This window comes from Tympanuchus pallidicinctus, unplaced genomic scaffold (assembly GCF_026119805.1).
Source record: "Tympanuchus pallidicinctus isolate F22 unplaced genomic scaffold, pur_lepc_1.0 scaffold23, whole genome shotgun sequence".
Classification (NCBI taxonomy): domain Eukaryota; kingdom Metazoa; phylum Chordata; class Aves; order Galliformes; family Phasianidae; genus Tympanuchus; species Tympanuchus pallidicinctus.
The window spans coordinates 326,561-352,359 of NW_026294740.1; the positions used below are offsets into that span (position 1 = coordinate 326,561).

At 40.4% G+C, this 25,799-nt stretch overlaps 1 protein-coding gene and 1 long non-coding RNA gene across 4 annotated transcripts in view; one reads left to right on the forward strand and one right to left on the reverse strand.

Annotated features, from left to right (window-relative positions):
- LOC128083169 (myosin-1B) lies at positions 1 to 23,972 on the reverse strand. Of its 3 annotated transcripts, XM_052688149.1 has the most exons (40): positions 23,890 to 23,972; positions 23,612 to 23,649; positions 20,762 to 20,970; positions 20,530 to 20,673; positions 20,278 to 20,434; positions 19,691 to 19,718; positions 19,479 to 19,593; positions 19,307 to 19,399; positions 19,123 to 19,186; positions 18,938 to 19,036; positions 18,746 to 18,849; positions 18,513 to 18,651; positions 16,627 to 16,745; positions 16,364 to 16,513; positions 15,229 to 15,399; positions 14,228 to 14,537; positions 13,394 to 13,467; positions 13,029 to 13,116; positions 12,825 to 12,942; positions 11,930 to 12,053; positions 11,708 to 11,844; positions 10,713 to 10,968; positions 9,554 to 9,796; positions 9,275 to 9,451; positions 9,039 to 9,184; positions 8,859 to 8,949; positions 8,383 to 8,772; positions 7,626 to 7,752; positions 6,765 to 6,883; positions 5,670 to 5,866; positions 5,057 to 5,240; positions 4,813 to 4,978; positions 4,516 to 4,640; positions 4,003 to 4,311; positions 3,708 to 3,906; positions 3,354 to 3,484; positions 3,100 to 3,270; positions 2,910 to 3,014; positions 2,584 to 2,679; positions 1 to 302 (listed from the first exon to the last, which is right to left on the reverse strand). In XM_052688149.1, exons 1-40 carry the CDS (start codon positions 23,955 to 23,957, stop codon positions 150 to 152), a joined length of 5,934 nt encoding a protein of 1,977 aa, XP_052544109.1. In that variant the 5' UTR covers positions 23,958 to 23,972; the 3' UTR covers positions 1 to 149. The 3 variants fall into 3 exon arrangements, with proteins under 3 accessions (XP_052544109.1, XP_052544111.1, XP_052544110.1); XM_052688151.1 differs by lacking the exon at positions 23,612 to 23,649 and having other exon boundaries at positions 20,762 to 20,999; positions 23,890 to 23,905; XM_052688150.1 differs by lacking the exon at positions 23,890 to 23,972 and having other exon boundaries at positions 20,762 to 20,999; positions 23,612 to 23,627.
- The window catches only part of LOC128083191 (uncharacterized), a 234,202-nt gene continuing 213,471 nt past the window's right edge, over positions 5,069 to 25,799 (forward strand). Inside the window, exon 1 of the long non-coding RNA XR_008207982.1 lies at positions 5,069 to 5,128. This is a non-coding gene — a long non-coding RNA (uncharacterized LOC128083191). The remainder of the gene's footprint in view (positions 5,129 to 25,799) is intronic.

The window sequence follows — 25,799 nt, forward strand, 5'->3', positions numbered from 1 at the left end:
TTATTTTCCATGGGAAAGTCTCTACAGTTTTTATTAACTAAATATTAATTATCTAGACATTGATAAAGAACTAAGCAGTAATTACAAATCAAAGTGATAGAATTTCACATTTTGTGCAATTCTCTTTCACTTTGCACCACTGGAGGCATCTACTCTTCACTTTCTGCCTTCTTGCCTATTTCACGGCTCTTTGCTCGGAGCTTGTTGACCTGTGACTCTGCAATGTCAGCCCGCTCCTCGGCTTCCTCCAGCTCGTGCTGGATCTTGCGGAACTTGGAGAGGTTGACGTTGGACAACTCCTCCTGGGGAAAGGAAACCAGATAAGAAAATTTTAAATAATGTAATTTCCATTTTTCCTTCACTGTGTTGATGTGAGATTTTCTAAAATAACATTATCAAATTCATAATTATTTCTTTAGAAAAATTACAAAAACTTATTAAAAATAGGTTTTTAAATGTTTAACAGTAATTTTTTCACATTGAAAAACTACAGTGGACATTCTGTGATGTTTTGTCTTTATAAGAAAAGAGTCAAAGACTGGGATAATATCTCCAATGCTTTTACAGATAATCCAAAGGAAGAGTTACTCTATTAAATGCTAAATGGTTAGATGGTTAATAATACATGACAGAAATATAAGACTCTCTGTACGTCCTAATGGAGTTAAAAATTTCCGAATAATACACATATAATTATAGAATAATTTAGGTTGGAAAAGACTTTCATGATCATCAAGTCCAATTGTCAATCTGACCTCCTGAGCCCCATCGTTAAACCACACCCCTTAGTGCCATATTCACATACTGACTAAATACATTCAGGGATGGGAAGTCTCATTTCCCTGAATTTCCAAGCCTGTTTAAGTGCTTGATCCATCCTCTGTAAATAAATTCCTTCTAATTCTAATCTAAGCCTTCCCTGCTACTTGAAGCAGTTTCCTTTCATCTTATCACTTGTCACTTGAGAAAAGAGACCAACACCCTTCTCGCTGCAACCTCCTTTCAAGTAATTATAGGGAGTGAAATGGTCTCCCCTCAGCTTCCTCTTCTCCAGACTAAATAACCCCAATTGCCTTAGTTGTTCCTCATATGTCCTATTTCCTAGTTGCTTCTCCAGCTTCATTTCTCCTATCTACATGAGCATGAGCAACTCAGTATTCTTCTTACGGTAGGAACCCCACAGTGACACAATATTTGAGCTGTGGTCCAGTGACCAGTGCCAGGGACAATCTCTTCCCTAGGGCCAGTTGGCCACACTCTTTCTGATACAAGCCAAGATGCTATTGGCTTGTAGGCCAGCTGCATACTGCTGGCTCACATTCAGCTGGCAGATCAGCAGCCTCAGGTCCTTTCCTGCTGGGCGGCTTTCTGCCACTCTTCCCCAAGCCTCTGTCACTGCATGGATTTGTTATGACTCAACTGCAAAATCTGGCATTTAGTCTTGTTGAATGCAGTGTGATTCGATTCAACCTACTGATCCAACCTGTCCAGATCCCTCTGTAGAACCTTCCAGCAGATCAACTCTCCTGCCTAACTATATTTAATTAGGACTCTGAGCCTGGCCATCCAACCAGTTCTTCACCAAGTACACGTGTACATCATGAACCAATTTATCCAGGAAATACTGCAGGAAACATTATCAAATGCTTTACAGTATCTAATAGCATATAATGCTTTCCTGATAAACAATATCCATAGACTTTCCTTCTCCTACAAAGCAGGTCATCTTGTCAAAGGAGATAAGGTTAGTTAGGCAGGACCTATCTTTCATAAACACATGCTAGCTACTTCTGATCACTTGATTGCCTTGTATGAGCCATGTGATGGCACTCAACATAATCTACTCCATAACTTTCCCTGGGAATGAGGTCAGACAACAGCTCGTAATTCCCAGGATACTCCTTACTGACCTCTTTAAAAGTCAGGTACATGGAGGCAACTCCTCTGGCATTTTTAGTTTAAAGCTGTCTACATCAGCCTGACAAGCCTGTAAATCAAAGATGCTTTTCCTCTCCTCTGAAAGATGGATCGCCTCAGTCCCCATCACACCATTTTTCTCAGAGAGTCCCATGTTAAAAGAAGCCAAATCCTTTTCTTTAAGACTACCACTGTAACCAGGCATTTCTCTGCCAGATTTGTCTGGTCCATTCAAAGCCTATTCCACTAACCAACAGGATCAAAAAGATCACTTCTTCCAGAACCTCTTAAAACTATTCCAAGGGCATAAAGGAGCGTTAAGGGAGATTTGTATCTATTTAATCACTTTCCATTTATTTCCTGCTATAAAACTATGTATTGAAGTCGTTGGAAGGCAATTTCTATTTCTTCAAGAGGAAATTATCAAATGTGAGATAAAGAAAGTGAAAGAAAGAAGCTAGAACATGCTCTCAGATGAGTTGACCTTAGACTTCAACATCACCTACTGATGCAACAGAACTCAGAACCACTGAGCTATTGTGTAGTGCACAGACAAAAAAATGACATAAATGTTAAGGGCTTGAACACAGCTAGGCAGAGAAAAACGCCAACACAAAATGCCAGTTCTGCCATGAGTGAGACTGACTGCTCAGACTAATAACTTACAGCCTCCTCAGCCTGCCTCTTGTAGGATTTCACCTTCATCTGCAGCTTGTCTACCAGGTCCTGGAGTCTGAGAACATTCTTCCGATCCTCTTCAGACTATAGAAAAAGGTAAATAGTACTAAAACTCACCACTTACATTTCCTCTAGCTGAAACTCTTCAGAGAGCGCTGCTGTCCAGTAGGACCAAAGACAAAGACATATTAACCATGTCAATGAAAGAGAACAATGGGAAGAAATCACAATATCAAAGAAATTGCAATGTCAGTGTGACAACATTCAGACTTCATGAGAGAAGGATGTGTAAGAAAAAGCTTTTTCTGCCTTACCTGGTAGGTCAGCTCCTTCACCCTCCTCTCGTACTTGCGCACACCCTTCACGGCTTCAGCGCTGCGCTTCTGCTCAGCATCAACCTCCCCTTCCAGTTCCCGCACCTGCAATGAAAAGCCCATTTTGGAGCTTCCCTGCTATCTCTGACCTGGCATTGCACACACTTGCACAAATACCAGCCCTACGCACCCTGGCCTCCAGCTTCTGGAGTTGCTTCTTGCCTCCCTTCAGGGCCAGCTGCTCTGCCTCATCCAGACGGTGCTGCAGGTCCTTCACCGTCTGGTCCAGGTTCTTCTTCATCCTCTCCAGGTGGGCACTGGTGTCCTGCTCCTTCTTCAGCTCTTCTGCCATCATGGCCGCCTGGAGGAGAAAGAATCCCTTTGTGACTGGATATTTGGGGAGAATGCATCCACCATCAGCAGTGGAGGCATGCCCCAACTCACATCGGTGATGGCCTTCTTGGCCTTCTCTTCAGCATTGCGGGCTTCCTGGATGGTATCCTCCATCTCACTCTGAATTTGGGCAATGTCTGATTCTAGCTTCTTCTTGGTGTTGATCAAGCTGGTGTTCTGTTGTAGAAAAACCACACGGCATATATATCATATACATATATGTCATCACTAATTTTCAGTAAAATACCATTTCCCTGCTTTCACATAGAGTTCTATTGTTTTTTTAAAGGAAGAATGACCCTTGCTGATAATAGTAATGGTAGAGATCTGTTGAAGTTATGTACTTATTGAAAAATCAAAACAGGTCTAATCATTAAATGCTTTCAACCCATGGACTTGCCTGAGTATGGAGGAGCTGCACACGCTCACTTGCATCCAGAAGCTCCTGCTCAGCCACTTTCCTTGACCTCTCTGTCTGCTCCAGGGCTGCCCGTAGCTCCTCAATCTCAGCCTGCAGCAGGTTTGCTCTGCGCTCCACCATGGCCACCTGCTCCTTCAGGTCCTCCTGTGACCTGAGAGCATCGTCCAAATGTATCTGGGTATCCTGTAGAACAAAGAAAGAAATTATAAGATTCATATGCCTCTAAAATTGTAAATATTGGTTAAGATTTTGTTAATGGTCATCATTTATTCAATAGACCTTGAGCACTCCTTGTGTGTTTCTGAGGTTCTTCTGTGCCTCTGCAGCCTGGCGGTTGGCATGGCTCAGCTGGATCTCTATTTCATTCAGGTCTCCCTCCATCTTCTTCTTCAGTCTCAGGGCTTCATTCCTGCTCCTGATCTCAGCATCCAAAGTGCTCTGCATGGAATCTACAACTCTGAGATGGTTTCTCTTCAGCTGGTCAATTTCCTCATCTTTCTCTGCTATCTTCCTATCAATGTCAGATTTGACCTGATTGAGTTCCAACTGGACACGAAGGATCTTCCCCTCCTCATGTTCTAGGGAGGCCTATAGAAGAATAAATGAGAATTAAATACTTACATAACAAATGCTGAAAATGATGCTTGAGTAAAAAATAGTGCAATGTTTCTGACAGCATCTCTAAACTTTCATTCAAGAACTCTCATGCTTTTCTTTCTGGGAATGACTTCACGTTACTTACAAGGAGAGTGATCCAAGACCTAAATCAGATAAGTAAATATTTCTGGGTACCTCAGCTTCCTCTAGAGCTGCCTGGAGTTCAGACTTCTCCTGCTCAATCTGCTTCTTGACTTTCTCCAGCTCATGAATCGCCTTTCCTCCCTCTGCAATCTGCTCCGTGAGGTCAGAAATCTCCTCTGTAGAGAAGAATGAACATTCACATGGTCAGGTATAGAGCATAGAGGGAAAGGCCCTGTGACCCCAGCATAACAGGTCTGCTCCCATCACTGCAGGCACAGACCCAGGTGGAGAGGTGGGCAGGAAAGCTTCTGAGAAAGCCCTGCCAGCAGGAAAGGCTGAGCGACTTACGCTGCAAGTTCTTGTTCTCACGCTTCAGCGTTTCCAGGTGGTCCAGGGACTCCTCATAGGCATTCTTCATCTTGAACAGCTCTGTGCTGAGGGAGCGAGACTCCTTCTGGGAGGCCTCCAGCTCAGCCTGTGTTTCCTCATACTTCTGCTTCCACTCTGCCAGGATCTGAGGAAAAACAGATTGTGAGTTTGGATGCGACAATCATTGTGTGCCCAGGAAACACAGGCCTGGAGCCCAGAATACCTTGTCAAAGTTCTTCTGCTTCTTGTCCAGAGCTGCACAGGCAGCATTTGATCGCTCCACGTCAATCATCAGGTCCTCCACCTCATTCTGCAGCCTCTGCTTTGTCTTTTCCAGGGAAGCACATTTGGAGTTCACGGCTTCAACGTGTTCCTCTGCCTCCTGCAGGCGCTGTGCCAGCTTCTTCCTGGGAGGTTGTAAGCACAATTTCCGTTGAGAAAGCAAATTCTCAGGTTCATGGGAAGCTGTGGTGTGCAGCCGGTATGTTTTCTGGACAGCAGTCTTGTCCACTTGATAGTGTGACACCCATTTACACCACATGAACAGACTTTTCTGGACAATGATTGTAATTGCATGGGCTTTAGTAAATGCTGGGCTTTACTAAAATACTCTCTGCTCTTCACTTGTTTTCACTCTAATGAATCTCCACTACTGTGTCTGAACAGCTTTGGTCCTTCTCCTTCTCCTAATATGTATTTTCTCATGGCTATATTTTCCTTTTCCCTATCATCCCATCCTGAAGTACAGCATAATTTTTCTCCTGATAATACTTCAGCAGTCTCCTCAATTTTTCCATTATTAGTTTCTGTTAGCCTTCCCCACTCTCCCCACATACTTGGCCTCCTCCAGCTCCTCTGTGCGCTGAATAGCATCCGTCTCATATTTGGTTCTCCACTGGGCCACTTCGCTGTTGGCCTTGGACAGGGCACGCTGCAGCTCACCCTTGGCTTCCTGCTCCTCCTCGTATTGTTCCCGGAGCAAGTCACAGTCATGGCGGGCAGACTGCAAGGCATGGGCCAGGGCGTTCTTGGCCTGTGGAAATGTTGTAGTAGGATAAGAATCATAGAATCATAGAATCATAGAATCGGCTGGGTTGGAAAGGACCACAATACTCATCCAGTTCCAACCCCCTGCTGTGTGCAGGATCACCAACCACTAGACCAGGCTGCCCAGAGCCACATCCAGCCTGGCTTTGAATGCCTCCAGGGATGGGGTATCAACGGCCTCCTTGGGCAACCTGTTCCAGTGCCCAATCTTCCCCCAATCTGTATCAATACCTGGCATTGCCCCAATCCAATTGCAGCACCCTGCACTTGGCCTTACTGAACCTCATTAGGTTCTCCTGGGCCCACTTCTCCAGCCTGTCCAGGTCTCTCTGGATGGCTTCCCTTCCCTTCAGTGTATTGACTGCACCGCTCAACTTGGTGTCATCACAAACTTGCTGAGGTGCACTGGATGCCATCGTGTGCCACTGATGAAGATGTTGAAGAGCACCGGTCCCAACACCGACCCCTGAGGGACACCGCTTGTGCCCGGCCTGCACCCTGACACAGGGCCATTGATCACAGCCCTTTGGCTGTGACCAGCCAGTCTAATTCCTTACCCATTGAAAGGATGGATATATCCATATATATGGGGAATAGAAATCTCTTGGGAAATGTCCTGAAAAGTTATTGGACACCAGATAACTCTTCTATGAGAATAATGGCAATATATAGAATGAGGAATGAATAGCTGGGAATTTGCAACATCTTAAAGGATAGGTGGCAGGTGTCAGAGAGACAAAATAACTCAAATTAAAACCAAATTAAATATCTGTTTAGGTTTTTTTCCCACTCAACATGATGTTTCTATAATTTTATATGTGTCTGAAAAACATCTTAGTCAGGAAAATCCACTGGATAAGACAGAATTTTGGAAAACTTCTTACCTTTATCTCCTCCTCTAAGTGCCTCTTGAGTTCCTCAATTTGTTGGGTGAATGCCTGCTTGCCTCGAGACAGTTGAGAAATCAGAGCATCTTTCTCCTCCACCTGGCGTGAATATTCACCTGGGAGAATTTGCAGGCAAGTAAGAAAAATGTTATATGAATGTTAAAGTTATTTTTCCTCAATAATCAAATACATGTGAAAATTATTTTGGTAAATAGCATTTTATTCTTCTCTTTGAATATTAGTCACTGATCTTCATCCATATCTTTGAGTAAACTATTCATCTTATAGTCAGGACATGAGATTAATCACTCTTGCTTTTTTGTTATTTGATTATTTTTGCTTTATATTTGAACTAAGTTTAGTGGTCTCTTAAAGCTTACAACATGAATACCAAATAGCACATGTATAGAGTCGCATATTCCTGACATCTGAATTTTTCCTGGCAAGCAGAGGGATGAAGTCTAGTTTAGGAGACAGATGCATTTTTCCTTCAAACTACAGTGCCTTAATCATTTCGTTGGTCCTGGGCTAGACTTGCTCCTGAATATCTCCATCTCTGATACTGACAAGTGTAATATTCAACACAGCACTCCAAGGTGTGATCTTAGCAGTGCTACATACAGGAAAGGGCCACCTCCTCCATTCACCTACTGCCAACGCTCCTCCTAATGCAGCTCAGTATTCTGTTGGCCTTCTTTGCCACAAGCATACACTGCTGGGTTATGTTCTATCATGTTCATGTTCATATTCATATTCATGTTACGGTATCTATCAAGGTCTCTATGATCCATTTTTGACCCCTTATTTCTAAGCTCCTGGCTATTGACTATGTTGTCTTACAAACCACAAATGTCTTACCGGACTCTGTTTGTAGACGAGCTTTCTGTGCACTGATGTCATTTATGGTGCGCTGTTGCTCCTCTTCCTTTGCCTTAATTTCACTGAGTTGATCTTCTAGGGAACGACACATCTTCTCTAAATTTGCCTATTTGCATGAAGAACAAAATGAAGGATGACTGGTGACTTAACATAATTACATCTGAAGTCTTGTGAAAAGCAAAAAAAATGAAGCTAATGATTTAAAGCATGTTAAGTCAATCTATGTCAAGTAACTGATATATTTTTCTATATTTCTGCATCCTTTATTCCAATATTTGTAGAATTAATTAACATACAATCTGTTTTTTAAATACATAAAAAGGATGATGGCACACTGTGCCATTATTTTCAACTTCTGCTTCATATTTACTTATTATATCATTGATGCATTTAAGGGAGAAGGAATGAAATAATAAGGAAAAAGGAAATGTATGACTGAAGCAATTTCTAATTTAGAAAAAACTGAAAACCTGTTAATTTCAGTGTCTTTCATTAAAATATCAAGCAGTGAATCAAGCACTGAGTTCTCTATATGTCCTTGTATTAAGTGCATCAGCTAAACATTTTCAGCTTTCACCAAAAAGAAGCAGTGCATTATTATGCTAATCCTGAAATGCATAAACACAAATTCAAGTTGTAAAAGACAACTACTTATTGTAAAATATGATTATCATTCATTTTGAAATATGAATACTTGCTTGTAAGTTGGAATTAATGTAAGCATGTATTTCACTACCTTGGCTTTGGAGACAGACTCCATGTTGCTGGCCAAGTCATCTATCTCCATCTTCAGCTCACTCTTCTCCTTCTCCAGCTTCTGCTTGACTCGTTGCAGGTTGTCGATCTGCTCCCCAAGCTCCGCTGTGCTGTCCGCATGCTTCTTCCGCAGGGCGGCAGCCGTGGCTTCGTGCTGCAGCGTGGCCTCTTCCAGGTCACGGCGCATCTTCTGAAATTCTGCCTCACGCTTCTTGTTCATCTCAATCTGAGCTGCCGTAGCCCCTCCTGCTTCCTCCAGGCGCTCACTGATCTCCTCCAGCTCCCTGGAGAGGTCAGCTCGGTGCTTCTCTGCTTTGGCCCGAGAGGTTCGCTCTGCCTCGATTTCCTCCTCCAGTTCCTCAATACGGGCCTGGGGAGCATCAGGGACCCTTCACACCCATGTCCTTCTCCTTCAGATGTTTTCTGAAGGCCAGAAGGGAAGGACCAGAGACTTGCCTGCAGCTCCTTGATCTTCTTCTGCAACTGCATGCCCAGGGCTTGCTCATCCTCAATTTTGCTCTGGATTTGGCTGATTTCAAAGTCTTTCCTTTTGCACAAAACAAACTATGTTAACACCTGAACAAAACCTCCTATGTGCACCTGCCCAGCACTCAGGTGTCCCACAACCTCACTTACTTCTTCAGTTTCTCATCCAGCTGCTGCTTATCATTTTCCAAGTCCATTGTGGATTCCTGAGTCATTTTCAGGTCTCCTTCAAGTTTCCTCTTTGCTCTCTCAAGGTCCATGCGCAGCTTCTTCTCTTGCTCCAGAGACCCTTCCAGCTAAACAGAATGGGATCATCAGTGCTCTGCCAGCCATGTTTATTTCCACAAATATAATAACCTATAATAGCCATATGCTTTTGTTCTTACATCATCCACTTGCTGCTCCAGCTTGGTTTTAGCTTTGGTCAGCGTATTGACTTTGTCCTCTTCAGCCTGCAGGTCATCCAGTGTCTGCTGATGGGCCTCTTGGAGGGCTTTCTTCTCTTTTGTCAGCTTGGCAATTGTCTCATCCAAGCCTGCCATTTCCTCTGTGAGGTTTTTCACCTTTGAAGAGAAAGAAGCAAGTTCAATTAAAGCTAGGTACACCTCTCCCATAACAGCACAGAGCTCTCTTCTGGAGTGTGATTGATAGCTTCTGCTTTATACCTTGTTTTCAGTGGCATGCTTTTCCTTCTCAACCTTGGCCAACGTTAACTCTAGGTCATCTATATCTTTCTTCAGCTCTGAACATTCGTCCTCTAGTTTCCTCTTCTTGGCTGTTAGCTCAGCATTCATCTCTTCCTCATCTTCCGCTCTCTCTGTAAGCTCCTTAATTTTGGCTTCCAGCTGGATTTTGGTTTTGATGAGCTGGTCACATCTTTCCTCAGCATCTGCTAAACCATCTGCTTCCTGCACATGATTTGAATAAAATGTTTTTCAAAATGCTATTTGTTTGTAAGTCATTATTCTTCCATTCTTTAACTAGCAAGGAATTATTATTTTAGAGCAGCTGAACAGAATGAGATCATTAATGCTCTGCCAGCCATGTTTATCTCCACAACTGTCCTATAATAGCCTTTTCTACTTAGAAATTGTTATCATAAGTGTATTTTTTTTTTTTTTTTTTAATGCCTCAAGCACAGAAGGTAAAGGAATACATATTTTTAAATGTCAGACTATAGTTATAGATGTTGAGAACTGTTGGGGCAGATGAAACGTATTCCTAATCCTTGCCAGTAAAGACAGTTCTGAGGGGATTATTGCTGCTATCCTTTTATTTCCTGGGAAGGACAGGACTCCATTTACTCAGTATTTTTCCTGAGGAAACAGGGACCAGAAATGGTTGAGAAATGTCTCTTATTCTCATCCATTCTTACTCCAATTGAATTCCTTTGTAATTCCCCAAGTTAAGGTATTAATTGGACCTCCAAGCTACCTTCATTAATCAGAGTATAACATATCAGAATTATATAGTAAATGAGGCTATTTAGAGGCTGTAAGTTGTCATCTATGATTTAAAATATCATACTGTAAATTTCAGAACTTCCTTGGGAAATAGTTTAATTCTCTCTTGATTTAAAGTGTAAGGAACCAAATGCCATAATTAATTGCAAATTTGTTAAAATTTATGTATTTCATCTTAGCTTTTTAATGTGCTTTTTCCCTTCTATTTTAATAACTAATCTTTTAATATCCTTCCTATTTATATAATTATTTATATGCTGTTTAAATTAATACTGCTTTGGAATAATATGTCTGTTAACTGAGAAAACTGTGATAATTTCACATAGGGCATTATGAGAGCCAAAGCATTAGCAATACTCACAGCCTGTACTTGGAGCTGCAGATCGTTTTTCTCTTGCAGCAGGGACACCATTTTCTCCTCCAGTTCCTTTCTCTTTGCCTCAGACTTTGCAAGCTCTTCCTTGGTCTTCTCAAACTCTTCCTTCATGTTGGCCATCTCCTTCTCAGACTCTGCACTCTTCAGCAGGGGCTTGATCTTGAAGAACAGCTTCATCCAGGGCCAGTGCTTGACATTCATGAATGCACGAACGTTGTACTGGATGCAGAAGATGGACTCCCTAAAAGGTATTGAACCTTTATATTATCTTATATATATTACCTTATATATTTTTAAATGTGTAATACATAATTAACTGTCTATATAACAATATATATATTATGTAGTGACTGTTCTACATAGAATACTTCCTATAGTTCTCTACATAATGGATTATAGATACACAAGCATATATATTTTATGAACATTTGAAGCAAATGTCCTTTAGTGATGTAGAGATGGCCAATTTGTATGAACAGATTTGAAATTCAGATGTTTGAACCATTTTTATGGAGCACCTCCAGGAGGGGACTCAGTTCATTTCATGAGTTATTTAAGGAAGAAGAATGCTCTTCCTCTGCTAGGGGTATGTATTTCTCCCCTTTGATTATAATGGTAACCTAAAACAATTATGAATAATTATTTTATTTATAACTTATTATCGTATTTATTTACAGTTATTTTAGGTTGCATATCTGAATTCTGGGCATCTAAAGAGTTCAATAAAAATTACTATCAAGGGTGACATAAGTTAATTTTTTTTTTTTTCTTCCAAAAACAGGGCTTTATACTGGATTTTTTATGAAAACAAGTTTTATATTTCAACTACTGTCATTGTACACTTTCAAACACATCCATACTGATAAACAGAACTAATGAGAAATATATAAGATTCACTGAGATGGAGCACATTTTCACTTGCATTCATGTCATTGGTGTGTGTCATTGGACCAGCAGGCCAAATAACTGTACACATCTACCTTCTTTCCATCATTTTCTTGAACTCCACTCTCATCAGGAAGCCCCTGCACCTGGCCTGTGTGCGAGTGATGAGCTGTGCCAGCTTCTCATCCCTCATCTCCTCCAGGAGTCCCAGCAGCCCAGCTTTGAAGAACACCTTGAGAAATGAAATGTTGCAGCACATAATTTTCTGGTACTGCAGAGTACAGATACGTAGCTCTTCAGTCAAGCAGTATTTGTACCTTGGTGTGACCAAATTTGTACTGGGTGTGGTCCACATCGATTGACCCAAGGAGTTTCTCGGAAGCTTTCTTGCTGTCAATGAACTGTCCCTCAGGGATGGCGCTGGCATTAAGCACCTTGTACCTATGGGAGGAAGTAGATTATGAATAACAGATTCCTGGAAGCTCAGTCAAACCTGTAGCAACTGATTCCATTGTTTAGTTTTTCTGCAAGAGAAGCCACTAGTAGAAGTAAGCTTGAACTCTGCACTATTTCTTAGAAATGACGTTTTTGTGGGTAAATGTGGTTTTAGAATGAAGCATTCACTTTCCTTAATTCACAAATCCTTGACACATTTAATACTGCTTTTCATAAGTAACTGCTGATATATAAGGTGTTTCCCATGCCTTGTAAGGCACATTTAATGCCTTATCTTCAAAGGAGAACTCTATGTGCAAGAACAAAATGTGAAACAATTCCTCATCCAAAATAGTTGTAGTACATGCTCTTACTGTGCTTTGCAGCTGATACAGAGAAAGAAGAAAAACCTAATTTTATTTAGTTTTCTAAAAACTTAGTCTAGTGTATTTTGCAGCTGCTTTATTCACATTCATATCCTGATGCCTACAAGTCATTCTTCTTTGTTATCTGAAAGTTAACTAAGTCCAAGCTAGTCAACTTTCTGGATGCTTTATGACATACTAAAGAATTAATAAAAGACTCCAAATTGCCCTTTGGTGGTGTCTCTTATAGTCAGCTATAGAAAGAAATTAGATAGTAATTTGGACAATTGACTTTAGTATGACTGGAGATAGGTACTATAAAACTTCCATAACATCCACAGTATTTAAAACAGTTAGGAAATAGAAATTATTCAGTAAAGATGTAGTAAACATGAATTAAATGGAGTCTGACCTCTGTTTAAAGTCTGCATAAAGTATTCTGCTTGGGAATCCTTTTCTGCAAATCCTGATCCCTTCCAGCACGCCGTTACAGCGCAGCTGGTGCAGCACCAGTTCATGCTCCATGGCACCTAACAAATGACATTATGAATTTGTACTTCATTGTACTGCACAGAGAATAACACATTTCTCGCATGTTTGAACCTGAACTACTTACCAGGTGTTTTTGTTTCATTGGGAATGAGGCATCGCACAAAATGGGGATGTGTGCTTCGCAGATTGCTCATCAGTTTGTTTAAATTTTCCTTAAGAATAAGAGTAAAGATTATATTTAAAAATGTTACCATCTCATTATTAGATGGAGTAAAGCTGCTGCATTAAGATCATGATCATAGTTTTTTGGCAATTCTGTAGTAATTCTTCCAATTTAATGAGAACCCTTTGTTTCAAAACATAGGCCTTTACTCTTTCTGAACATAAATATTTTATATATTAGATCGATATAAAGCTTTTTTTCCTGTACTGATTTTTCTGTATCTTTTTTACAGTTTAGTAGAGTTTATAGTACTTATTCTGCAGTACCCGGAAAAGAGCTGAGACAGTCTGGAAAGAAGACCCCTTCTTCTTGCCACCTTTCTTGCCACCGCCACCGCTCTCTGAAAAATAATATATATCTACTTTTAAAAGAAATGAATAACAAACGTGGTTAGAATTTTTAAAAATATGAATTTTTATCTTAAGAAATACAAACTATAGTGACATGAGAAAAAATAACAAATTCAGACAGTGTTTATAATTACAATATAGTGTTTTTCAGATAATAGTAGAAGAAAATCTAATGACTTCTCTTAACACAAGTTAAGAAAATGGAAACAGAAAATAAATGCAATATCTTGCACAGTAGCATAATTAAGGAATTAACTCACGAATGAATACAGCAAATGCAACAACTTATTAGCCTTTAAGTATCTTTATATCTAAAATTACACATAAATCTAGCGCCACTCTTTTGAGTTTGATATTACTTCCTGAAGTATTTGGGAATGCTATAGAAATTATCCAGTGTGTCAGTAAGTCTTTGTAAATTCTTTAGTGTAGCTGTCTGATCATAAAGTCAACACGTTTATTAAAGTTTCTAGGAAAATGTGATATTCTTTATTAATCTGAGTGACTAAATTCCAAAAAACAGACAAGATTTTAGACTCACAATCTTTTCATTATTTTAAGAAGCCTTTTATGTATATAAGCCTTGTTTTCTGTATATTTTGAACTCTAGTGATCAAAGTAAGACTTGCTACATTTACTTATGAATCTGGAAGTGCTACATTTATGTAACATAAATATTAATGTAAATTGATGCAAAATATTATTGCAAATATTTATTTATTATTGTAGAATTTATTGAAAATAAATTACCCGCTTCTGCCCCACCAACAGAGGCAAACAGTAAGGCTAATGTCTTCAGGGATGATTTTTGGTACAGCCCCACAACAGTTTCGTTCAGGGGGTCCTTGTTCTTCTCAAGCCATCCAGAGATGTTGTAGTCCACTGTGCCAGCATAGTGCACCAAGGAGAAGTGGGCCTCAGCCTTGCCTTTGCCAGGTTTAGGTTTCTGGAAGTTGTTGGACTTGCCCAAATGCTGGTCATAGAGCTTGTTCTTGAAAGAGGTGTCAGTTGCCTTGGGGAACATGCACTCCTCTTCCAGGATGGAGAAGATGCCCATGGGCTGAAGGAAAATACGAATATATAAAGAAAGTCAGGACACGGAGAAATAATATAAGAAAAAGGAATAGAAGATAATGATGATACAAATGTGTCATCTCTTTTTTTTTCAGAAATGGCATATTTTTAGTAGATGTTTCATCATTTATATGAAAACAAGTTCACAGTTCATTTCAAAGTTTTAATGTAGTACAGATCTAGTATGTAAACATTCATATTGTGCATGTTAGTTGAAGATGAAAAGTAAAATGAATGAAATTATCAGCATTTAGGTGTAACAAAGAGTTAACATTATGTAAATGCTTTTTTTTTTTTTTTTTGAAACAAGACAGAAAATTCCTTCAAACATTAAAGTAGAAGCTGCTCAGTTTATTTACTCACTCAGCAGAAATAAAAGAATACAAGCGTTTCAGTGTGAATTCTAAAACAGACTTACTACTGTGACTAGGACTGAGAATTTTGCCCACCTGTGAATATATACTACTTGACAAAATCCTACAGGTAGTGATATAAGGTACAACTTAACCACCTCACAATCAGACAGGTGAAGACAAATATACAGAGCTCACTGACCAGAAAAAAACAAACATGCCTTGCATTAAGCGTGGGTGCCATGTATTGGTATAGTCTAAATTTTAGCATAGAAAAATTCCTTTTACATCTGAAAAACTATTAAGTGCAGGAGTCCCAAATACCTTTTCAATGAGCTCAATGCAGGCAGCCAAGTCCATGCCAAAGTCAATGAACTCCCATTCGATGCCTTCCTTTTTATACTCCTCTTGCTCCAGAACGAACATGTGATGGTTGAAGAACTGTTGCAATTTCTCATTGGTGAAGTTGATGCAGAGCTGCTCCAGGCTGTTGAACTGCAGAATGCAAGGATATGTACTTGTAAAGTTCAGTTCCATGAATACATGAGATTTTCTAATACGTTGCACTTTCAACCCGTTAAGGTCTCACTGAATCATGGAATGACTTGGGTTGGAAGGAATTTTAAAGATCATCTAAATTTTAAAGATCATTGCAACCCCCACTGCTGTGGGCAGGTTTGTCACCCACTAGATCAGACATCACAGGGCCCCATCCAACCTGGCCTTAACCATATCCAGGTACGGGGCATCGACAGCATCTCTGGGCAACTTGTTCCATTGTCTCACCACACTGAGAGTAAAGAATTTCCTCCCATTCTTTTAGTTGAAAATCAGCCCCGTTGTCCTATCTCTATGTGTCTGTGTAAAAAGTCACTCTCCACATTTTTTGTAAGCCCCATATAAGTCCTCGAAGATTACAACTTGTTCCCCTCAGAGCCTTATCTTCTCCAGGATGAACAAGCTTATCTCCCTCAGTCTTCATGAGGGAGTTGCTGCAATCCTCTGAGCATCTTCTTGGTCCTCCATGAATGTGGACCTGGAGTGGTGACTGAAGCAATCCATCCTTTCATATATTTACACCTTCAAGCCCTAGCCTGAACATGTTTACGAACACTGGAAAACATTCAGAGCTCACACCAAAATGTTAGTTACCTCGGTACTTTGCCTTCTTGGATTAATCTATACTGATGGTCTATTCCCAAGCATTCAGGGGGAATCTGGCTTCTGCATTAACAAAATCTTCAAGAATAAAAGTTTCAATTTCCTCACAATCTATTTTAGCCATCAGTTATTAAACATTCTGATAGCACTTTTAAGTACTATTTTTATTGCTGCATGCAACAAACCTACAGCCTTTCTAAGTTAAGTATTTTGTGAGCTAAGTACTGCATAATGGAAAAAAAAAAAACTATTCCAGTCCAATGTCCCTTCCATTAAACTTGTAAGACTGTCCTCTTACATCAAAGATCTCAAAGCCAGCGATGTCCAGGACACCAATGAAGTACTGCCTGGGCTGCTTGGTATCCAGCTGCTGGTTGATGCGAACAACCATCCACAGGAACATCTTCTCAAAGACAGATTTTGCGAGGGCACCCACTGAGTTGTATACCTAAACAAATATAGAATAAAAAGTTAACATCCACGATAAAAGCAGAAGTTCCACAGTTTTAATTGTGCCATATAAAAAATGCCATATGTTTTCTGTCATCAGCTGTTTATTACCTGCTGCACGGTTTGACCCTTGGTCACATACTCATTCCCAACCTTGACACGGGGGTAGCACAGCGCCTTGAGCAGGTCTGCTGAGTTGAGACCCATCAGGTAGGCAGCTTTGTCTGCAACTAAACAAACACACAACTAGATCAAGTATAAGCTCCCCAGTAGATGTATCTTTTAGTAATCTGGAATGGTTTCTGCATAAATCATATTCTATAAATCATATTTATTCATATTATTCATAAATCATCTTCTGAGTCACATACTTACAAGTGTTGCACTCTCTCTTGATTTACTGTTTAATAGTGTTTTTTTTTTTTTTAAATGGTTATTTAAAAAAAACAAACAAATTCCAGTTGAGATTTTTAAACATAAAAATTCTTCCAAATGAATTTACAATGTCCAAGCAAATTTTAAAGTGGCTAGCTGAGCAAAAGACTATTTCCTTAGCCTTTTTCCAAGTTACAATTTCTGAACAAACAGAAGAAGAAACAGATTGGTAACAAAATATGCTGTACTCATTGGAGTTAATGAAATTCTATGGGCATTAGAGAGAAAAATTAGTGAAGCGTTATGCCACAAGTTCAAATACAATATCTAATATAGCATTCATAGCAGGACTGCATTTTCCCTAAGGATAAGTTTTAAACACATAGGAGCTATACACAGGACAAATAAGTTTAATAAACTAAGAGAAAGAGGGGGAAGGGGTAGGAAAGAGAAAAAAAAAGATAGGTCTGACAAAAAGTGCATAGGAAGCATAGGTGCGTAATTGAATTCCTCCATGCAGAATAAATTGCACCCATTAATCACCAATTCATCTGCACATGATAAATGTTTACAGAGACCAAACAGTTGAAGTCAGCAGTGAGGGGGCAGATGGTGCGCTTCATCAGTGACACCATCATTGCAGCTGTGAAAGAGTGGGTCACTGCTACAGGTGCAGATTTTTATGATTGCAGCATGCAGCCTCATGTTCATTGCTGCAAAAAAGCATAGTTAATGGTGGTGATTGTACAGCTGACAATTTGGTCTACCAAATAATGCTATTGTTCTCTTTGCTGTAATTTCCAGAGAAATAAATAGGAAGCATTACTTTTGGATCAATCTACAAATGTACAAATCCCAATTTTGAGCTGTTTCTGTTGTGCTATTTATACCTATATATTTTAATTGCATTTATTATTAGAAAAATAGCAAAGCTGAATCTTTGGAGTTTTTTTTTCTTTTTTTTTTTCCCCGTTCAATTTTACAGGGTATTTTTAAAATGTGTAATAGTTCCCTACTTCTCTTTACAACCACAGGAATTATATCTTACATAACTCTTCTGCTTAAGATTATACAACGATATATTTTCTAGGTGTAAATAACTGTGGTTTTTAGAAATACTTCCAAAAACCTCTAAGTGAATAAAACCCTGAACAATTCCAGGAAAAGGAAACACAATACATGCATGTTAGCTGACTGTTTTCAAGTGGAAGTCCTGGAAACAAGCTTAAAGTCAACACGGAAACAACACCTTCAGGAGGTGACTACCACTGATGGCAAATGACAGATAGCTGCCTGGGTACATGAACGTAAGTCAGTGAGCGCAGCGGTTCTTGGTTATGCGCCAGATGTAGAAAGCAGCCCCTCTTGTCTCTCTTCTGCCTGACTAGTACTATGTCAGCCAATGGAAATGTGGTTCAGGATTCCCTGGCCCATGTATTTGCATAGTTCAAAGCAGTCTGCATCACCCACTGGGTTGTGTTCTTCCACAGAAGACCTCTATTTAGGACAGCCTTATACGCTGCAATAGGAGCATCAGGGGAAAACCGTGGGCGGAGTCAGTGACTCTGAAGAGGAATTACTGCCTGTATTAGCGAGTGTTTCAGTATACATTGTGCTGATACCTTCTGTGCCATCTGGCTCTGCCTGCTCTTCACGCTGCTTCTGCTTAAACTTCAGGTTGCCATAGTGCATGACAGCCCCCGTCAGCTTGTAAATGGCAGTTTTTTCATCAGGAGTGAAGCCCAGGATGTCAATGGCACTCTAACACAGGAAGAAGTGAAGAATGCTTAGCCGTAAATACCATGCCTGCTTCTAGGTCAGAGCCCACCCAAGAAAACTCCTGTGCACTGCTTACATCAGTGGCCATCAGCTCCTCCTGGTCATTAATGCTGGGCACTGTGATCTCCCCTTGACTCACATAGTGATAGTCGTATGGGTTGGTGGTGATCAGCAGCATCTCTGAGAAAAAGGACAAAACACGTACAGAATTGGCATGGAAAAGAATGAAAGAGATTGTTCAGTGTACTGTGCTTGGCGAAGTTCCTACCAATTAGCTCTGGCTTCTTGTTGGACATGATCTGATAAAAGATGTGGTAGCTTCTTTCCGCCTTGAGCTGGAAAGTGACCCTGGACTTCTCCAGCAGATCTGTCAAGGATGGAAGGAGAAACTTAGCACAAAAGGCAAGGACGGTCAGAAAGAACATGACCAATCAGGCCTGGAGAGTCTCTTACAAGTTTCAATGTCAGCAGAAGCCAGCTTGCCTGTGGCACCAAAGTGGATTCTGATGAATTTACCCTGAAAGAATAAAAAATAAGTGACCTAGGTCCACCTTCCCACCTCTGACTGTGAAAATATTTCATTTGTTATGATGGTGAGAAGAAGAGTTGTTTCTTCTTAGGCCAGGCAACAACTTACAAAGCGTGAGGAGTTGTCATTCCTCACAGTCTTGGCATTCCCAAAAGCCTCCAACAGAGGGTTGGCACTGATGATTTGATCCTCAAGTGTCCCCTGAAACAGAAATCTTCTTGTTATGCTTCAGCTTAGAAAGCAGTCTGACAGTTGCAGGGTCCTGCTTTTAGGAGCTCACCTGCATTTTGCCCGCTGGCTGGTCCTCCTTCTTCTTATCCCCACTAGCTGCAATTGTTGCAAAGTACTGGATGACACGTTTCGTGTTCACAGTCTTCCCTGCACCGGATTCTCCGCTGTCGAGCCAAACAGAGAAGCAGAGAGCGTGAGGTCAGGGAGAAGGTCCCCTGGCACAGGGCAGCCCCGCAGGGACCCGAGCAGGAGCGTACTTACGTGATCAGGATTGACTGATTCTCGCGGTCTGTGAAAGAGGTAAAAGGAAAGCTTAGCCACTGTCCTGAGTAGCACTGCACTGACTTGAAAGCAAAGCTGTAAGTTGGAGCTTCTGCACAAGCACTAATTCCCCGGGAAAAGAAATGGATTGCTTCCATATCCCACAATAGCAGACAAATGGAGGCATACAGCTGTCAGGGGCACGTGGTCCTCACACAAACTGTGTATCCTCTTGCCCTTCACACAGTTCTGGATTCAAGGAACCTAGACAAAATGCCTACCTGTGTTCAAAGTAAGCAACTGTCTAGAGCAATAATGCTTTCTCTTCCATCATTGGATAAAAGCAACAAACTCTGAGTCCAGCTTTACTTCTGCACTAGGAAAACGTAGGATTTGGTACAACACAGTGTAAATAGCACACAGGGTTGAATCTATGTGTGTATCTGGTCCAGCTTATCTTAACATTAATTCTTCGTTCACTTGCTGTCATACAGCTCTGTGGTGTTTGGTGCTGGTTTGTCACATAGTGCAGTAAGAGCAATGGGGCTCTTCAGTTCAGATTGCATTGGAGGAGATCAGGCACTCACCAGTCAGCATGAACTGATAGGCGTTGTCAGAGATGGAGAAGATGTGTGGAGGGGCCTCCTGGCGCTTTTTGCCTCGGTAGGCCAACACCACCTCCGGGTTGTACACCGGCAGCCACTTGTAGGGGTTGACAGTGACACAGAAGAGGCCCGAGTAGGTCTGCGAGGAAGGGACACGGCACGTTGGCTTCCACTCAGCCTGGCACAGCAGTCCTCCCCAGCTACCAGCCCAGGAAGAGAGCTGCTGGTACTTACGTAGATCATCCAGGCTGCATAACGCTCTTTGAGGTTGTACAGCACAGCGGGTTCGTGGAGGTGGGTCATCATGGCCATGTCCTCAATTTTATCGTACTTGGGAGGGTTCATGGAGAAGATTTGATCTTCCTTCACGGTCAGAGTCTGCCAAAGAAAAGACAAATCCCTGCATGTCAGCTCAGAGACCACTGTGGGAATTAAATTCACATTGTATATCTTGCCTTTTACTCACCTCTCCAGCTTCAGTCTTGACAGTGACCTTCCCGGATTCTTTGCTCTGGATTGTGCTTTTCACATAGGATTCTTTAGCATGTACCACGAAGACAGATGACTTGGCATCAAAAGGCTTGTTCTGGGCCTCGATCCTCTCCTTTTCTGACTTTCGGAGGTAAGGAGCTGCCTCCCCAAATATGGCCATATCAGCATCTGTAGCCATGGTTGCTGTTTATTGGGAGTAATGCAGCAAATATCTGTATGGTTATAAAATTCATTAGAATATTGTGCAACAGAAGAAACCCTGATACATTAGAGTGGATTTTTATGGTGCTCTGCTACATCATCCCATAATAATACAATGGTCTGGGTTGGAAGAGACTTTCAATACCAGTTTTAGTTCTTACTCCCATCAGCATGGGCAGGAATGCCTTCCACTAGTCCAGGTTGCTTAAAGCCCATTCCAACATTGCCCTGGACACTTGCAGGGACGCCTCAACACTATCAGAGTAGAGGTTTTCTTCTTAATACCTATTCAAACTCTGCCTCTTGCAGTTTAAAAGCTATATCCTTTGTTCTGTCACTACACTTCCTGATTAAGAGACCCTTCCCAACTTTATGTAGGCTGCCACTGAGGACTGGTAGGCCAAAACAAGGACTCTCCCAGGAGCCCTCTCTTCTCTGGGCTAAGTAAATCCAGCTTTTTCCGAGTGTCTTCACAGGAGACAAGTTCTAGCCTTCTGATCATCCTTATGACCTCATCTGGACCTATTCTAACAGTTCCATGTCCTTCTTACACTGTGTTTCCTAGATTTGAATTCAGTAGATTTGAATTCCTAGATTTGAATTCAGGTGAGGTCTCCTGAAAACAGAGTAGAGAGGGATAATTATCTCCCTAGAACTGCTGGCTATACTTTTGAATGTAGCCCAGGATGTGGTTGGCCTTCTGCACTGCAAGCGCACATTGCCAACTCAATCCAATTTTTCATCCACCAGTATCCCCAAGTCCTCTTTGGTAGGATTGCTCTCACTCTCTCATCACTCAACCTGACTGATACTAGGGATTGCCTCACTCCAGGCATGTTTGCACTTGGCCTTGCTGAACTGAATGAAGTTTACCTGGGTGAATCTCTCAAGTTTGTCAGCTTCCTCTGCATGACTTCCCTTCCTTCTAGCATGTCAACTGCATTACTCAGCTTGGTGTCATCTGCAAATTTGCAGGGGGTGAACTCAATTCCTCTGATCATATTGCTGATTAAATGTTAAATGTATCACATCAGCATATGCATCATCCAATTTAACTGATAACTGATGCTTTCTTTTTTTTTCTTTTCTGCTAATGTAGAGCTCTGTTCTATAATTTTTTTCATTTTTATTTTTTAAGAAAGTAAGAGCACTAGGCTTACTATACTACTGTATTTTCAGATTAATGTTTCCATGGTTCTACTCTCAGTGGATATTCCACATTTTGAAACTGTGAAAGCCCTTGTGTGTCTTTTTCATGTAGTATCTTTCAGACTGCATGTCTACAATAAAGAACTGAAAGAGAACACTTGATATGCAGACAGCTAGTTTTATTAGCACTTCTCATTAAAGACTTTTCCTTGGGATAAAATAGCCCAAGGTGTTAAATCTTTCAATTATTCCACAGATCCATCTGCTAACAGTGTTGATGTTCTCTGTGTTGATCTGTTTCTCAGTTTCACAGCAGAAACTGAGTAATCTTACATTCATTAACCACTTTTGAGTAACACCATGTATTATTGCCAAACATTTATCTGGAAGGAAAAATTCCATGCAATTGTGAGGCCAGTTAAGGTATATTCTTCCAAAATGAATAGTATTTCTAATTAATCCTTCATTTTACCCTAATTTCATCTAGATACGTGATCTCCAACTTAGAATTTGAAGAAGTTTTCCAATAAATTAGGAAGCCCATTTCTATACCTACATAGGTAGGTAAAGATCTTTAGGTGAAAATCAAATAATCTGTTTGCTTTTCTTGAGAAACTATTTCACTTTGGTTGTGGGAAAGACATGTTGAATTTTGAATACTTTTTATACTGTTTTCTGAACCTTTTACCATTTAACAACTTCTTCAGTGAATTACGTCCGGTCTCATTGAAATAATATTTTAATAATCATCTGAGTATCATCATGCATTCTAAAACTCATTTCATTCAGTATTCCACACCATTTGTGTGACAAAAATTGCTTTCTCTTCTTAGCCAATAAAGAAGTTACACATCAGACAACTTTTTATCAATTCAAATGTACTGATGTTATCTACTGCCATAAGCAGAAGCGTGACTGTTCTGTTTCTAACTTTGTTGACTTAATATTAAAAAAGTGAGACCATTTCACAAAATGACTATATAGGTTTGTAAAATTGATTCAATCTTTCAACAGTTGTTTTAACACTGTGTTTAATATTATTCAAATAAACATATTTTTTTTTCCCCACTGTTTCCAGATCAGCACAAGAAACCCTTCATTTTTGAGGTAAAGGCAACGAAAGGGATGATTGTTGGCTTCAAGAACATATTTAATTTATAGATAAGTAATTGAAAACTGCTACCTGATTTTTTTTCCTCAGGGCTATTATTCATAAGCTTAGGACTAAGAGTCTATAAATGTAGAAAACCACTCCCTGTAGAAGAATCCCGGGGAGAATTGGCAATAAAGCAGCTTTCAAACTACTGTCTTTCTGAATTCTGTCTTTTACAGGCAATCCAGCCCACGTATCATACTGTATTTCTACAATGGCCATAAATAGATGGAATACAGGGATTGCCAGCACAGCTACATAGAAGCTTTGTCTTAGAGCATCTCTCTCTATCCCGAAAGAGCAAATAAATCAGTATTTTACCTTTTGTGAGATCAGATGAATGGTTCACAGACTGGAAGCTGGTCAGTGTAGTAAAACAGAATTAGTAATTTCCTTCTGCTGCACAGAATTCCAGAGAAAATTTATAAATGGAAAATGTACAGATGCCTTGAAAGCAGATTGAAAATCCCAGCTGACACTAGCAGCCTCCCATAGAATGAATATAAGTGTTTGCAGGAATGCACTGGTGCTTGCGGAATGCAGGGCCAGTTTCCCTTCACCCGCCCACCTCCCCAGTCAGTAGCCCCTGACACTCTTACCTTAGAGATTTCTGAAGAAAGACAAGAAACACTGACCCCAAGGTACTTTTATAGGGTCTGATTTGCATACGTAGCAGCCACCTCCTGTCTCTTAGTTCAAAACATTTTTGGCAGTCTTAACTCTTAGCAGAATTCCCATTCATTAGAAGTGAATGGATATAATTAGACATAACAGGTCTGTGAATCTATCTCCTATAAATAATTTGACAAGAGTGTGTGAGAAGAGGGGAGGGAGCGTACAGGAGTACGCACCAAAGAAGATGAAAGGGACTGCATGGATACAGTGTCATGATAACTTCAGCAGAGAAAGTGAAGTGAAAGAGCCAGCATATTGTAACAAAACATGATGGAGAGGTGAATATACAGACTACTACCTTCTGCAAATGCTCTGAGCCTGCAGTGTGAAAAAGCACAAAAGCTTGCAGTGACATGCAGGGTCATAGAGAAAGGGAATGCCAATATGGGAAGAAGCATTTGAATAGGAACAGAAGTCACAGGAATGAGGTTTGAGGGGTTCAGCGAACGTTCAATTAGAAAATAGGCTGAAGCTAAAGCAAGAGAATGGGGAAAGAATAAGTCTTTGAGATAGTGATAAGGAAAGAAGGCTATGAGATTAAGGACAATAATGTAATAGGAGTGTGAGTCCAAGGGGATAACACCAGGTCACCACAGGTTCAAGGTCCAAGAAAAACAAAACCAGTTAATCAAATTTAGAGTTGAAGATAGAAGCCTTTAAGACTAAAATAACAGTGAGAAAGCTCAGAAGAAAGGCACAGAAATTTAATTCATTTCTGGGCTGAATGATTCAAGGGTCATATAAACAGAGCTATTGAGCTGCTCACTGAACTTAATACATGCATCTTGTTGGAAGCAGTAGGAAAATGTGCTGTCTCAACACAACAGAATGGTTTACACTGCTTCTGCTGAGTAAATGTGCTAGATGGAGGGAAAGATGAATAAATTTAGCTTCTCTGAAAGAGGAATCATCATGTCATATGCTAGATTGGAAGAGAAGTAGTAAGCATTAGAAAGATCCAGTCCCCATGCTAACATGCAAAAAGAGACTCTTTACTATGCTGATCACCGAAGCTGTCTGCAGCTGAGATTATGAAGGATACTACACATATTTTGCAATGTAGCAAGGAAATGAAAAGTAAGGGGGGCAGTGCAACCTTTTACTTTGCGGAGAAACACTTTCACACTCATGCAATGTACACTGATTTTTTTTACATATAATTCCTTCTACAAGCAAGGAAATCTGAACTAAAGCAACACTCAGCAACTTCACCTGATCCCTTAGCATACTGCTGCTCTACATAGCAGCACCTGTTGTGTCTCATGCCCTCTTAGCATCACCTACTCAGACGTCTGGATAAGAAAGCAAGGAAATTCCTTCCTCCTCTCAGCTGACTCTCACTGTGATGATATTGTAATCCTGGGGCTGGGAAGAAAATTGGCAGAGGTCAAATTCACATTTGGAGTAAAACCACACTGAAGAATGACATTGAATCCTATTATTTAACTCTAATGGATAGATCTTTAGCTGAGTTAAAAAACAAAAACCACGTTACTTATCTTTAATGCAATTATAGTGCTTGAGAAATGGTGTCTGTTGAGAATTTCAGATATCTTACTGACTGTGTGATGTCTCATTTCACTGGTACTTGCACTTCTTATTTGGATTAAAACTGGCTAACAAAAAAATTGCACTGTGTATGTTTTAGCATGCATGATTTTCTCACAGTCGTATATATAATGCTGACAGCTAATAGCCCTTATGTACAAGATGTTTTTAAACAGAAGAAAGAATTATACATAACTTTTGGAGTACTGAAGGACATAAAAGGAATAATTTTTCAAGGTACTTTTCAATATTACATTGAAAATATTCACAAACTAAAATTTTGCTT

What these genes read in the sequence shown, in the direction of transcription:
- LOC128083169 (XM_052688149.1), bottom strand. Translation starts at nt 23,957, where the DNA reads ATGCAAATCAGACCCTATAAAAGTACCTTGGGGTCAGTGTTTCTTGTC. An exon ending in AGAGCCAGATGGCACAGAAG is followed by an intron (nt 16,746 to 18,512) that starts GTATCAGCACAA and finishes GTGTTTGTTTAG; the next exon opens with TTGCAGACAAAGCTGCCTAC. An exon ending in GCGTGTGCAGCTCCTCCATA is followed by an intron (nt 3,485 to 3,707) that starts CTCAGGCAAGTC and finishes TGGTTTTTCTAC; the next exon opens with AACAGAACACCAGCTTGATC.